The sequence below is a fragment of the Taurulus bubalis genome (genome assembly GCF_910589615.1).
Source record: "Taurulus bubalis genome assembly, chromosome: 5".
Taxonomy (NCBI): Eukaryota; Metazoa; Chordata; class Actinopteri; order Perciformes; family Cottidae; genus Taurulus; species Taurulus bubalis.
In genome coordinates, this window is record NC_136593.1 from 4,336,005 (window position 1) to 4,352,001 (window position 15,997).

The 15,997-nt window shown below is 38.9% G+C and overlaps 2 protein-coding genes across 2 annotated transcripts in view; one reads left to right on the forward strand and one right to left on the reverse strand.

The window, feature by feature from the left end:
- Positions 1 to 8,041, forward strand: part of dennd6a (DENN/MADD domain containing 6A) — a gene marked incomplete at its 5' end in the record, with an annotated part of 16,302 nt that extends 8,261 nt beyond the window's left edge. The window contains 8 exons of the mRNA XM_079217984.1: positions 227 to 321; positions 1,139 to 1,204; positions 1,294 to 1,358; positions 2,013 to 2,102; positions 2,959 to 3,122; positions 3,252 to 3,354; positions 6,625 to 6,699; positions 7,656 to 8,041. Coding sequence (XP_079074110.1) covers positions 227 to 321; positions 1,139 to 1,204; positions 1,294 to 1,358; positions 2,013 to 2,102; positions 2,959 to 3,122; positions 3,252 to 3,354; positions 6,625 to 6,699; positions 7,656 to 7,787 — 790 coding nt within the window. The 3' untranslated portion in view covers positions 7,788 to 8,041. The remainder of the gene's footprint in view (positions 1 to 226; positions 322 to 1,138; positions 1,205 to 1,293; positions 1,359 to 2,012; positions 2,103 to 2,958; positions 3,123 to 3,251; positions 3,355 to 6,624; positions 6,700 to 7,655) is intronic.
- Positions 8,042 to 12,044: 4,003 nt separating this feature from the next.
- LOC306736221 (uncharacterized protein) lies at positions 12,045 to 15,879 on the reverse strand. The gene is made up of 5 exons (XM_079217830.1): positions 15,748 to 15,879; positions 14,497 to 14,673; positions 13,188 to 13,477; positions 12,642 to 12,769; positions 12,045 to 12,497 (listed from the first exon to the last, which is right to left on the reverse strand). Exons 1-5 carry the CDS (start codon positions 15,866 to 15,868, stop codon positions 12,302 to 12,304), a joined length of 912 nt encoding a protein of 303 aa, XP_079073956.1. The 5' UTR covers positions 15,869 to 15,879; the 3' UTR covers positions 12,045 to 12,301.
- Positions 15,880 to 15,997: the final 118 nt, after the last annotated feature.

Here is a 15,997-nt window from a genome sequence, read left to right on the forward strand (position 1 = left end):
TTTTAAATGCGCCTAAAACTGGAATAAATATCAGCATATCCCACATGTCTTAATCAGAAAATGCTGCATTTAGACAGAAATGAGACTTTCCAGAAAGATAAACAGTTGCATGTCGTCATAATTCCCCTTCAAAGGTTTAACGAGGTCTTTCTCATGTAAACATCTGGCCCCGTTGTTCCTGTGACTCAGAGGTTTGATCATCGTCTGTTCTCCCTCCTCCCTCCAGGCCGTCGGTCATCCTGGGAGTGACCAATCCCTTCTTTGCTAAAACCCTGCAGCACTGGCCGCACATCATCCGCATCGGAGACATGAAGCAAGCAGGTAGGCGCCGCTGCCGCTCGTCAAACGAGATGTTTGTCTTCAATTGATCAAAGACGAGTGTTCAAAACCTTGTCCGCTGCAACAGCAACGTCACTGCATTTGTCTCTTATTCTTCATGTCCAGTGAAAAAAAGAAACTGTAGGATGTGTTTCGAAAATCTGCCTTCTTCTTCAATGAATTAAACTCTTTAAAAAGCAGCTTTTATCAGCTTTTTAAAGCGTTTATTGCATCGTCACAAAGTTGACAACGGGCTGTTTTTAGTTTTAGTTTTTTGATACGTGGTTCTCACAAGACGGCATTAAAATGCAACGCACACATTAAAGCAGCAGTCATGTTAATCTAGGAACATCAGATTTAACAGTAAAATGCTGGCGGAACATTTTACTGCACATCAACTTTTCATGCATTTTGCTGATGATACTCACTTTTACCTAAAGTTACCGTGAAGAACTTTTTTGTTAAGTCTCATTTTAATACAGATTCCTCTATAAATGACCTACATCAATAAACAAGACCATCTATTTAGTTCTTAATGCTCGTCATCAGGGCCACCGGGTCGGGTTTCAGGTGAAATCAGATCAAATCATGCAGGTTCACTGCATGAAAGTGGTAGTGTCTCTGAGCACCAGTGCTTGGAAACACTACCAGTTTAGTCCACAGGGAGCGCCAGAATCAACACAAAATGAGAGTTCCTGGTCGTAGCTTTGAGTAAAGGATCTGAATATACGGTTTATATGATTATAAATGCTGTTGAATGTGCAGCTGTTGGACAAACCTCATCTGAGCTTTCCTCTTTCCTTCTGTCTGCTCCTCCCAGGAGAGATGGCCAAGCAGATGAAAGTGAAGAAACTGAAAAACCTCAAAACTCTGGACTCTAAACCTGGTAAATGCTTCACAAACCCTCCGTGTTTATTTCTCAGTGCAGCTACTCGTTTGTTTTTAATGTCGAGCATGTCTTTGAATGCGTTGCAGGCGTGTACACGGCATACAAGCCGTACGTCAACAAAGATGAAGAAATCATCAAACAGCTTCAAAAGGTAAGGGCAGGTGAACTCAGTACTGTAGCCCACATTGTTTGAAAGGACACTTACGTTTCCTTTTTTTTGGTAATACTTTTCATTGAACTTATTGTGGTTTCAACATGGACCGTGTATAATAACTTAGTCCCGCTGACGTCACCCATTGGTTTATGGACAGCTGTTATGAAGCCTTCGAGTTCTGCATTTTGGCCGTCGCCATCTTGGTTTTTTGCAACCAGAAGTGACGACGAAGCTATTTTAAGATATTTTGAGGCAAATAAGTACATTTTAAGGGACCAAAATGTTACTATTAACTTTCATGAAGTGAAAGGAAACACACTGAGAAAGGGTTAAAGTTGTACGATGAAATCACGGACAACGACGTAGTAGCGACCTGTCACTCACAAGGTAGCCCCGCCCTAAAGCTGCTCTTTGCTTTATGATCTATTTTACTTTAAATGGGACCATCATTTATGAAATGAGAAGTTTTGTTCGGAGCTGTAGACCAATAAGTATTTTTTTAAATGCTACCAAACGTCCTGAGAGATGTACCTGAACTAGAAGCATCTCGACTCCCAACATGTAGCTTTGCTGCTACGAAATGTGGAAATGTGAGAGCAGTTTAATGTTTGATATATTTTAATGATGATATTTTGTTTGTTTGTTTTCCAGGGTGTCCAACAGAAGAGACCCTCAGCGGCCCAAAATGCAATTCTTCGACGCTACTTTTTAGAACTGACGCAGAGCTTCATGATTCCACTGGTAACAACCGAGGACTTTTATTTTGTCTCATCGCTTATCAAGATTATGTTTTATCTTGTGACATGGTGCTTGTCTTGTTTTGTTAAAAATATGTTTAAAACATTTTCTTTTCTCTTACTATGTGTATTGTTATGCACCAAAATACAAAGGATTTTTTCCCATATTCTTTATATATAAAATTGTCTGTATGTATAAATATACATTTACAAAAATTCTATATATTTTTTATAAATGTATATCTCTGATAAAATATATATATATATATATATATATATATATTATAAAAATATATTAAATATAATATATATATATCTTTCTATATATTCTATATATATATTTATATATATATATATATATATAAAATATATATTGTATATTTAAAATATATATATTGTATATTTAAAAAAGTGTATATATATATATATTGTATATTTAAAAATATATATATATATTGTATATTTAAAAAAAATATATATATATTTTATATAAAAAAATATATATAGAATTTGTATTCTTTATAAATATATTTTATTTTAATATATATTTTCTTTTTTATTGTATATTTAAAAATAAATATATATATATTAAAAAAAATATATATATACATATATATTTTTATATTTTTTATTTTTTATGCATATTTTTATTTTTTATATATATATTTTTTACATATATTTTATATTTAAAAAAAATATATATATATTTTATATGTAAAAAAAAAAAAAATATATATATATATATATATATATATATATTAAATTCCTTGCACTGTATGTGAAAATCTACTTGAAAATATAGTTGATTCTGAAGTGATTTAACTGTGTGTGCGTGTGCGTGTGTGTGTGCTGTGTTACAGGAGCGGTACGTTGCCAGTCTGATGCCTCTCCAGAAGTCCATCAGTCCCTGGAAGAGTCCTCCTCAGCTGCGACCGTTCATCCAGCAGGACTTCATGAAGACGCTGGAGAAGGCCGGACCTCAGCTCACGTCCAGGCTGAAAGGAGACTGGATCGGACTCTACAGGTAAACGCACAAATAAACCCAGCTGGGAGTGGCAGGAACTAAAAAGTACGAAGCATAGCAGAGCGTCACATGAATGCTCATCATCATCATCATCCTCACGCATGTGGTTTGTTTCCTCTGCGTCTGAAGGCATTTCCTCAAGTCTTCCAACTTTGACGGCTGGTTCCGCAACAGGAGGAGAGAGATGACCCAGAAGCTGGAGGCTCTGCACCTGGAGGCGCTGTGTGAGGAGGTGAGCACGGTTACAACCGGCAGGAAGAAGCCCTTTAACCTCGTAGCTCACTGACTTACGATAGAAGCACAAAAGAGAAGTTAACGAGAAGTTAACGAAACCGGCAAGTCAACAACAGAAAGAAGCCGTGCAGACGACGCGAGTGGAAACCATTAACACTGGAAATGAATGAAGGACGTCTTCACTGGACGCATCTCATCCTGTGTCCCTGTGTGTGTGTGTGTGTGTGTCCCTCTGTGTGTGTCCCTCTGTGTGTGTCTCTATGTGTCTCTGTATCCCTATCTGTGTATCTCTGTGTGTGTCTCTATCTGTCTCTGTGTCTCATGTGTCTCTATCTGTCTCATGTGTCTCTATCTGTCTCATGTGTCTCTATCTGTCTCATGTGTCTCATGTGTCTCTATCTGTCTCATGTGTCTCTATCTGTCTCATGTGTCTCTATCTGTCTCATGTGTCTCTATCTGTCTCATGTGTCTCTATCTGTCTCATGTGTCTCTATCTGTCTCATCTGTCTCATGTGTCTCTATCTGTCTCATCTGTCTCATGTGTCTCTATCTGTCTCATGTGTCTCTATCTGTCTCATGTGTCTCTATCTGTCTCATCTGTCTCATGTGTCTCTATCTGTCTCATGTGTCTCTATCTGTCTCATGTGTCTCTATCTGTCTCATCTGTCTCATGTGTCTCTATCTGTCTCATGTGTCTCTATCTGTCTCATGTGTCTCTATCTGTCTCATGTGTCTCTATCTGTCTCATCTGTCTCATGTGTCTCTATCTGTCTCATGTGTCTCTATCTGTCTCATGTGTCTCTATCTGTCTCATGTGTCTCTATCTGTCTCATGTGTCTCATGTGTCTCTATCTGTCTCATGTGTCTCTATCTGTCTCATGTGTCTCTATCTGTCTCATCTGTCTCATGTGTCTCTATCTGTCTCATGTGTCTCTATCTGTCTCATGTGTCTCTATCTGTCTCTATCTGTCTCATGTGTCTCTATCTGTCTCATGTGTCTCTATCTGTCTCATGTGTCTCTATCTGTCTCTCCATGTGTCTCATGTGTCTCATGTCTCTGTGTCTCATGTCTCTGTGTCTCATGTCTCTCTATCTGTCTCATGAGTCTCTATCTGTCTCATGTGTCTCTATCTGTCTCATGTGTCTCTATCTGTCTCTCCATGTGTCTCATGTGTCTCATGTCTCTGTGTCTCATGTCTCTCTCTATCTGTCTCTCCATGTGTCTCATGTGTCTCTATCTGTCTCTGTGTCTCTATCTGTCTCTATGTGTCTCTATCTGTCTCATGTGTCTCTATCTGTCTCTATGTGTCTCTATCTGTCTCATGTGTCTCTATCTGTCTCTGTGTCTCTATCTGTCTCTGTGTCTCTATCTGTCTCATGTGTCTCTGTGTCTCTATCTGTCTCATGTGTCTCTATCTGTCTCATGTGTCTCTATCTGTCTCATGTGTCTCTATCTGTCTCTATGTGTCTCTATCTGTCTCATGTGTCTCTATCTGTCTCATGTGTCTCTATCTGTCTCTATGTGTCTCTATCTGTCTCATGAGTCTCTATCTGTCTCTGTGTGTCTCTATCTGTCTCATGAGTCTCTATCTGTCTCTGTGTGTCTCATGTCTCTCTATGTGTCTCTATCTGTCTCTCCATCTGTCTCATCTGTCTCATGTGTCTCTATCTGTCTCCATGTGTCTCTATGTGTCTATGTGTCTATCTGTCTCATGTCTCTCTATGTGTCTCATGTCTCTCTATGTGTCTCATGTCTCTCTATCTGTCTCATGTGTCTCTATCTGTCTCATGTGTCTCTATCTGTCTCATCTGTCTCATGTGTCTCTATCTGTCTCATGTGTCTCTATCTGTCTCATGTGTCTCTATCTGTCTCATGTGTCTCATGTGTCTCTATCTGTCTCATGTGTCTCTATCTGTCTCATGTGTCTCTATCTGTCTCATGTGTCTCTATCTGTCTCATGTGTCTCTATCTGTCTCTATCTGTCTCATGTGTCTCTATCTGTCTCATGTGTCTCTATCTGTCTCATGTCTCTCTCTATCTGTCTCATGTGTCTCTATCTGTCTCATGTGTCTCTATCTGTCTCATGTGTCTCTATCTGTCTCTCCATGTGTCTCATGTGTCTCATGTCTCTGTGTCTCATGTCTCTGTGTCTCATGTCTCTCTCTATCTGTCTCTGTGTCTCATGAGTCTCTATCTGTCTCATGTGTCTCTATCTGTCTCATGTGTCTCTATCTGTCTCATGTGTCTCTATCTGTCTCATGAGTCTCTATCTGTCTCATGTGTCTCTATCTGTCTCATGTGTCTCTATCTGTCTCTCCATGTGTCTCATGTGTCTCATGTCTCTGTGTCTCATGTCTCTCTCTATCTGTCTCTCTGTCTCATGTGTCTCTATCTGTCTCTGTGTCTCTATCTGTCTCATGTGTCTCTATCTGTCTCATGTGTCTCTATCTGTCTCATGTGTCTCTATCTGTCTCATGTGTCTCTGTGTCTCTATCTGTCTCATGTGTCTCTATCTGTCTCATGTGTCTCTATCTGTCTCATGTGTCTCTATCTGTCTCATGTGTCTCTATCTGTCTCTATGTGTCTCTATCTGTCTCATGTGTCTCTATCTGTCTCATGTGTCTCTATCTGTCTCTATGTGTCTCTATCTGTCTCATGAGTCTCTATCTGTCTCATGAGTCTCTATCTGTCTCTGTGTGTCTCATGTCTCTCTATGTGTCTCTATCTGTCTCTCCATCTGTCTCATCTGTCTCATGTGTCTCTATCTGTCTCCATGTGTCTCTATGTGTCTATGTGTCTATCTGTCTCATGTCTCTCTATGTGTCTCATGTCTCTCTATCTGTCTCATGTGTCTCTATCTGTCTCATGTGTCTCTATCTGTCTCATGTGTCTCTATCTGTCTCATGTGTCTCTATCTGTCTCATGTCTCTCTATCTGTCTCATGTCTCTCCATGTGTCTCATGTGTCTCATGTCTCTCTATGTGTCTCATGTCTCTCCATGTGTCTCATGTGTCTCATGTCTCTCCATGTGTCTCATGTGTCTCATGTCTCTCCATGTGTCTCATGTCTCTCCATGTGTCTCATGTGTCTCATGTGTCTCATGTGTCTCATGTGTCTCATGTCTCTCCATGTGTCTCATGTGTCTCATGTGTCTCATGTGTCTCATGTCTCTCCATGTGTCTCATGTGTCTCATGTGTCTCATGTGTCTCATGTCTCTCCATGTGTCTCATGTGTCTCATGTGTCTCATGTGTCTCTGTGTCTCTAGGATCTGCAGCAGAGAGTCCAGCAGCACTCTGAGGTGGAGACGGTTGATCTGGTTCTGAAGCTGAAAGATAAACTGGTACGAACTCTATTTGTGTTGTACGGTTGAGTTTAATAACATAAGAAGTTGAATATCATGTTAAACTACAGCGGCTCCTACAACCACTGCTACTAGTAAAACTAAGTACCGCTGCTAGTACTAATAGTAGTAAGTAAAAGTACTTTTAGTACTGCTATAGTAGTAAGTAAAAGTACTTTTAGTACTGCTATAGTAGTAAGTAAAAGTACTTTTAGTACTGCTATAGTAGTAGTAAAAGTACTTTTAGTACTGCTATAGTAGTACTAAAAGTACTTTTAGTACTGCTATAGTAGTAAGTAAAAGTACTTTTAGTACTGCTATAGTAGTAAGTAAAAGTACTTTTAGTACTGCTATAGTATTTAAGTACTTCAGATAAATAATACATAGTATTTCCATAATATAATGTTTAGTTATTTATTTATTTATTTATTCAGTGTAATACAGTACTTCTACTAGTACTAATACACTACTACCTTTATCTCTACTGCTGCTGCTAAGTTGCCAATATTACTACTTCAGCTCATACTGCTATTCCTACTGTTATTACCACGGCTACTACTACTTATACTGCTAAAACAAGCACCACACATATGATTTAGATCACTACTCATACTGTTGTATCTATTGCTAGTAGTAAACCTGAGTACTGTGTACCTGTGGTACATGTTACTTATACTACTGCAGTCAAAGGATGATTGTAATTTATCCCAATTATATTGTTATTTGGGACAAAAATGGCCGACAGAAATACTAAATTAAAACCCGGTTTGCAACAAACAAGAAATATCCTTTTAATTAAATCTGCTGCTGCTGATAGTTAATATAATATTTGGGCTCATATATATATGTGTGTGTGTGTGTGTGTGTGTGTGTGTGTGTGTGTGTGTGTGTGTGTGTGTACACATACGTGTCTGACTGGTTTTAAAAGAATAACGAATGATTTGTTTTCGCTGCAGACTCAGGCGGAGAGGGAGCAGCTGCCGGTGCGTCCGGGGACTGTGGCCAAACTGAGGGCCCACATCGAGGCCGTCATCCTGGCCTTACCAGAGGACCTGCAGGGCATCCTCCACAAGCCCTCCACTCCCTGACCTCTGACCCCTCCACCACCGCCCAGCCTGCAACTCTTACCCCAGTCTGAGCTTGTTTTAAAGTTTGGGGGGTAGTGGGTCTCCTCCCCGTTATTTTTATCCAGACTGGGCCCCAGGTTGAGGACCTCTTCTGGTCTAACAAGGAAAAGCACACGCCGCATTTTTTTGTTTCCCCAAAATATTCATCCAACTTCACCCACATGGCGACTGCGGCAACTCGGAGGAGTTCAGACACAAACTCCTCTGAAGAGTTTCCAGGAGGTGAAGAATGACGAGGAGGTTTTTCTTCCTCCCGTCACAGAGACTTTATGAAGAAAGGACAGGAGCGCTTGATTCGTCACAGCTTTGCTCTTTCGGCATGCAGCTCCAGTACACGAGCTTCTTCTGAAAGGAGTCGTCATCACCTTGAAGGTAAGAGCAGGAAGATGAACCCAGATGACCTTTGACCCTCAGCAGTTTTAAATCTGCAGGAACTGATTTAGGAGTTTTTTTTCATCTTTTAAAAAAAAAAAAGATGTTTTTAAATGAAGTGCAATTCATCACTAACTTGACCAGTGTGCCCTTCTCTCTCTCACACACACACACACACACACACACACACACACACACACACGGAGCGTTAAGCACCAGCGACCCTGTAATAACTGTCGATGCAGTAAACGACTCGTCTCTCGCGCTCATTAGCCAATCACATCCCTGTGTCCGCGTCACATGATCTTCGTGCTGCCCCTTCGTAACGGTCGGAGGGAAATATACTCTAAACGCCCGGAAATGCTTCCGAAATCTTGGCGCGAATCGTCATTCGACGAGCCACTGATTTCACCCGATTCTGAGCTTCTCTGAGAGTCGAAGAGAAAAAAAAGACAGGAAAGTCCAAGACGTTTTTTAACCAGCATGCTTTTAGAAGATTGGTGGCTGACTGGTGGCTCGTGTGCATTAAACAAACACTACAGCCAGCTTTGCTTTAGCCGAGCTCCTTTGATTTGTGTTGAAACGACGCTGGTGCCTTACAGGAAGGAGCGGAAGCAAAGACTCCACGAGTTCGTCTCGGTCTGGTTCCTGTGAACATAATAAGAGCGTCTTCAGCTGCAGCTCCACGATTGTTCTCACGCTGATCTACGCCTACGAACTCTGACCATCGTCCTGCTCAGGATCCTCCGTTTCCTTCAGACCCAAAGGAAACACGGCTGAAGTCTGTTTTTACGTGTTTTCTGATGAGCAAGTGAACTACACACAGGTGCATCGTTTCAACTAAAAAAAACACAAAGTCACAGAAAATAAAAGGAATCCAACTAATTCAGCTCCATTAAAAGGGATAACTGGCTCTGCGGTCCATCAAAGCATAACTTTGCTGCATGTTTTCAACTATTAATTGCAGATTGTCTTCAGACTGCATTTTTTTTATTGGTTTTTGGTCATTTCAGTGTCTTTGACGCCTTTTTGAGCTAAATTGTCAGAATCAATCTTTTTTTTAAACAATAATAATTTAAGCGTTGAAAAAACGATGTGACTTTGATTATTTATTTAAATTGTTAAAACTGTCCTCCGCCACTACAATTTTACATTTTTAAGTTAAAAGGCCAAAACATGCAACATTATTTGTTCCTTGAAATTCAATGAGTTGAAACTAAAAGCTTCGGACTTTATAACTTTTCTGACTTTCATGAACTATTTCTTGGACCCCTAGCAAAACAAACTTTACAAAAAAACTAACATACAAAAGCAATAACAGAGCATTTAATTTATTTCAGTTATTTGTATTCTGAGAGTTTAAATGACAGTAACTTAAGTAGCGTTTTCTGAAAGTGTATTTAGTGGCGACACAAAACGACGACACGCAGTTAGCATTTCAAAATATCACATGTTGGAAAATGTTTAAGGAACTCTTTTCAGACGTATGGATTGTGTTGTTTTTTTTTTTTTCTTAAAGCCATCATGTAACATGTTGTGTAAATGCTTTGTCATGCATATAATTGTAAAGAAAAATAACTAAAATGTGTGCTGGTTGGAAGAAAACTTGTGACATCTGGTTGTTGGGCAACCACGTACGTTTTATATTTGTAAAAAATACCAACTTATTTTAACAATTTTTAATTTTTTTATGGAGGGCTGTTCTCGTATTCTTCTCTGTAGAGAATTAAGAGTTTTGTACATAATGGTGTAAAGTGAAACGGCGGCCCAGATGTGATGATGTACAATAATTATTTTGCTATTACAACAGATGTCTTACTAAATACAGATATAGATAAGAACTGCTCCATATAATGCTTATTCTCCTGTTAGAATAATTAATATGTTGTTGAGAGACGTTGACATTTTCAATTTGTAGTTTTTTTTGCGATCAGACACATTTTAACATTCATAAAATACGATTATAATGAAATTAAGAGGTCCTATTCCCCCAAAACATTGATATTGCACAATTGATCAAAAACATGGATTATGATTTAACATGTTAACTAGGGAACGGTGAAGGTAAATTAAAGATGTGTAAACGGCAAGTAAAATATTTTAGTTATCTGACAGATGTACTTTCAGCCCTGAAAGAAGTGTAGAAATACGACTATTGAATATCAAAAATATACTCCAAGAAACAAAAGTATCAGTACTCAATATGCAGAACGGTGAAGGAAAATGTATATTTTAATTACTCTATATTAACTGTTTAAAGGTGACGCTAATTTACATTTATTTACTGCAGGGTAGCTTCAGTTTAGACCCAATAATGTTCTTAATCTATCATAATACATCATTTAATATGTTGTATTAATCTGAATATGCAAACCAAGTAAAGGTAGAGGAGTAAAAATACAATTTCCTTCTGAATTGTGGTTTAAAGTAAAGTACAAGTACCTTTTTTTTAAATTGTACTTGGTTACTTTCCAAGATAAGATGTTTGCCAGCTGTGAAACCAACAGCTAAATCCAATATTTCCAACACTTTTATATATATATATTCTTTTTCTGTCAAGATATTTGGCCCCATCGGTGCATCAAAAATAATAAAACACTACAAATTCAAAATGTCAACGTCTGCTAAAACAAGCCTCTGTGTGTTTGTCTTCATTGACGCCATGTAACCACTACTCTAAACCACTCCGGCGGCCTGAAGGACGACAGGTTCAACACAGTCTTGATCTCACAAGGAAAGTCATGACATTTGTTTTTCCCATGATGGCCGACAGAATGTTCCTTTTTTGTTTTGTTTTTTTGTAAGCCAATTAAAAGATAATTATGATAATTATCAGAGTTGTAAGTTGACTTTATTGTGACTTGTTTAAGATATATGCTTGTACGCTTTAGACCTGCAACAAATTATTTGTTGAAATGTACTGTTTTCTTGTTTTATGCAGATGAATCTCAGCCAAAAAATGATGAGAAACCATAGACTGTATATAAGCCATATACGGCTCTGGAAGCAGTCAATCACAAAGTGTAAATCACTCTAAATGGATTATAATTTACTAAATTAACTGTATTAAAGAGTGCTTGAAACTAGAAATTAAGACATAAACTCATGTTTACAATATTTACTGAGGGAATAAATCAAGAGAGAAGAGTCATTTATATAGACTTCTATACAACCAGAGGAGTCGCCCCCTGGTGGTCAGGAGTGAGAATGCAGCTTTAACACATGAAGCATATACTTCTATACAACCAGAGGAGTCGCCCCCTGGTGGTCAGGAGAGAGAATGCAGCTTTAACACATGAAGCATATACTTCTATACAACCAGAGGAGTCACCCCCTGGTGGTCAGGAGAGAGAATGCAGCTTTAACACATGAAGCATTTACTTCTATACAACCAGAGGAGTCGCCCCCTGGTGGTCAGGAGAGAGAATGCAGCTTTAACACATGAAGCATATACTTCTATACAACCAGAGGAGTCTCCCCCTGGTGGTCAGGAGAGAGAATGCAGGTTTAAGGCACTTCATCATTGCCTGGGAGTTAAAATGTTTCTTCTTCATGGTTAGACATTTTGGGTAATGTCAGCAAAATACAATTTAAAAAAAACTAATCACTGGTTTAAAAAAACAGGAATTAAGACTCTTGTTGTATTTCAAATGCTTTAACGGACTCCATCATGAGACTCAAATATCTGTTGAATAATTCAGCTTGAACCAGAATGTGACTGAACATCGATATGATTTCAACCCCTGATGAGAACAATATCCATCTTCTATACAAATAAACATATTTCCCCAAATGGCACAACGACCCCCCAGCTTATATAAAATGTACAATCGATATTGTGTCAGAAATCTCTTTATTGTTTTTCTAATAACATGAAAAATGAAGTCATCAAACACATGTTAAACAAGAATATGAAGTCAAACGTGTCGTTTAAAATTAAAGAATAATCATACATGGTTTTATTTTGTTATTGAGACGAGTTTGTCATAATAATGTTGCCACGTACTTTAATAAAAAATCAGTAGTTTGAATTTCAATTATGATTAATGATTGATTATTGTGAATTCTTCATCATCAAATGAAGAACAGAGGACAGTGTTTCATTAAAGCTGTTCTTTCTGACTCTCCATGTTGGAAAACTCCTGCGTCTTCTTCCCTCCCTTTGGTCGACGCCCTTTCCTCACTCTGCTGCTGCCGATTGGCTGTCTCGCCTGCCACTCATAGGTGTCCTCCAAAAGTGTTTGTCCTCTGAGGGTGTATCTGATGTCGGACCAGGAGAGGACGGAGCCACGGTACGGCCTAAAAACACAGTTTATAATAAACATGAACACAATAATAACAAAATAAAATAACATAAACTACTATTATAATTATAATTACAAAAACTGGTGCTATGTAAAGCTCACATATTTAAAAACTGGACACACACACACACACACTTACGCGTAGACGCCGCTGGTCATGTAGTTGAAGACTTCTCTGTAGTGGAGAGGATAATCCCAAATCTGGACATCTGTCAACTGACCGTAAAAACCTGAAAAATCAATCACAGGCTCACCTGACCAGACATACTGAACACACACACACACACACACACACACACACACACACACACACACACACACACACACACACACACACACACAGATAATATTAGAAACGAAGAAATGAAGATTAAAGATGAATGAAGATAAAATGTGGGCTACACAGATCAATGTAATATTTATAAAACAGAAATATATTAATGTTAAATTTAAAATGATACAAAACACATATTTCTGATATTTCTGTCTCTGGGTCAAAACCGATGAAGATGAAAAACGGCACACGAGGGGCTGCGTTGGGACGAGTAGTTTAATAAAGTGGGACCAGTCCACAAACCAATGCGTGACGTCACGACGACCACCTCCACTTCTTATGTACAGTCCATGTAAAGCAAAAAAAAAGCAAAACAAGTAATTTTTGCTCCACTGTGTACTTTGATCTCACCTGAAAAGGAAGCATCTTCCTGACGCTGATGTTCGGGCCACTAAACATCTGGGCCACATTGGTCATGGAGTCCACAGTGAGGCAGACTCTGGTCCAGATGTCCGGTCCGATGTTTGACCAGAACCGTAAGTTAGGGCTGAAGTACAGGGAGTCGTATCTGTATTGGACAACCCTCAGGGAGTACGACCCAACGTTGTTGGGGCTCAGCTGCAGAGGAGATCTGCCGGATGGACTGAGCGTGAAGAGTGAGGAAAGGTCGTCGGCCAGGTAACGCAGACACACTGACACACCTGCAGGAGTCACATGGGCAGATATGTTCAATATGCAGAGAGCTTTTTTTAGATTACAATTTTAATATGAATGTTTTATTGTTATGTTGATGCAAAATGTTTTCTTCAGTTAGCATTGATTAGCTTCCACCGACACAAAATGACTACAACAAGACACAAAATGGCCACTTTAGCATTCACCTGGTGCAATATTACGTGCAATACGTACTTTTTTATACATACTTTTTTCTATTCAGACTGTATATTAATATCCTTCTCTACTGTTTTACTGCTTATTTATGTTTATTTATATTACTTGTTTCTATTTCATTATTCTTATATTCACTTGTGAGCAATGCTGCTTTAATCCTGTAATTTCCCCACTGCGGGACTAATAAAGGATTATCTTGTCTTATCTTATCAAAGACACACACAACAACCACAAAGACACTAAACAACCCAACTGTAAAATAGGCAAAACAATGAGACACTAAACAACTACAACGTAATAAATAACCACAGAGAGGCACGAAACATCAACGTATCATCTCTGCTGATAATTATCGGCTGTAGGCCGGGATACTCTGTATCTTTAAATACTGATAATAATGCTTTGCTAATAGTGTAGTTTCATCATTTAATATACTTACTTGAGTCAATCATGTTTTGAATTGTGCCCAAAAATAAATGAAAATGAATGACGTTTTATTGGTCATATTGACCAGTTCTATATTTTGCAGTTTTTTTGGTACAGAAGTAATGGATTTTCTCTCAAAAATCAGAATTGAATCAGAATAAACGGCAAAAGAATGATAGTATAATAAATATGATGATTCAGTTTTAAATTACTATCTATCTATGTGGTCCGAAATCATCTAATGCAGCTTAAATCAGCAAAAAAATGTGTTTTAAAAACATAATTTCACAAACAAACATGTAAATTAATTAATTAATGAGCAAACCGCTGCGTTAAAGTAAGATTTCGGTTTTCATAACCTGACGCTGGTGTTTCTGTTTAGTTATGTGGTTTGTGAATGTACCTCTGGTCGCAGGTGCTGTGGTCCAGGGGGTGGTGGGACGGGTGGTGGGTCCGGTGGTGGTATAGGGACGCGTTGCCCAAGGGTAAGAGGTAGGAGAATAATTGGGTGGAAAGAAGGATATTCCTCCATTAAGAGACATAGTGAACATCTTCCCATTTAAACTTCGTCCAGGTGTTTCTAGAGGAAGAAAGAGGAGAAGAAACCACACAAACACGTTGGCAGCATTATATTAAATCTCTGTTTCACTCATGCACCCTCACACTACACAAAGCAGTACATTGTGTTAATTAGTTAATCATTGAAGGATAAGTTTGGTGATGGACTGTCAACAAATCCCAGGAAGTGACCAAACACTAAATATAAATTAAAGTATTTAAAGGTGCAGTGTGTGAAGGATCTGGCGACACCCAGTGTTGAGGTTGCCAAATCAAACCACTGCCTCGTGTGTGAATTGTGGTCTTCAGCACAAAAACACAAAGTGTTTGGTTTGGCGTTCTGGGCTACTGTAGAAACATGGCCCCCTAGATACAAACTGTTGATTCTGATCTAACGAAAACACAACGTTTCTTATTCGCAGGTGATGATACACTGAAAGAAAACAGAGTTATTGATTTCATATTCCAATTCTGCCAACAGATCCTGCTAAATGCTCCACACTGTACCTTTAAATAACCTATGAAAACCTGCTGTGAGCTCAGTATGAAGTGTAGACCTGCGTCACTTCTTAAAAACAAGGATGTTTGTGCTTAGACACGAAACATGCACCAGCGTTCACATACACATACACACACACACACACACACACACACACACACACACACACACACACAGACGCCGAGAAACACACCTACGCACATCCACATCTTATAAATATTTATAAGTTAACCAAGTTATATGGTTAAATGCAAGTTATACAAACAAAACTAAATCAAACTAAGACAATGCCTTTATTCAGAGGAACTCATTCTGTGCAACGAGTCCAACTGTGTGTGTTTGTGTGTTTTACCCGTCTTGTGGGGACATACATCTGTGTATAGTTACATTGTGGGGACTTGCCTTCCTTATGGGGACAAAATGCACATCCTTATGACATAATTCATTACATTTTAGGGTGAAGACTTGGCTTAAGGTCCGGCTGAGTGTTAGGATTAGTTTGTTAGTGGTTATGGTAGGTCTCCAGGAAATCAATGTCCATCAATGCCGTGTCCCCTAAAGTCATAGAAACCAAACGGAGTGTGTGTGTGTTCGTACCTGTTGTTGGCCATGCCGTAGTCCTTCTAGTTGTTGTTGTCGCTGCTGTGACGGCTAAAGCTGACATCACCGCCATCACAATGGGAACGTAAGGCGGCCTGCTCTTCATTATCATCCTCATCCTCAGCCGGCTGACCAGAGTCTCTGCAGTGAAGCGTCCTCGCGGTGCGAATGTGTGTGTTTTTTATCTGTGTTTCGTTTCCTGAACGGGATGCAGCTAAAGCACTTTCATTTCCCGATTCAGACGTCA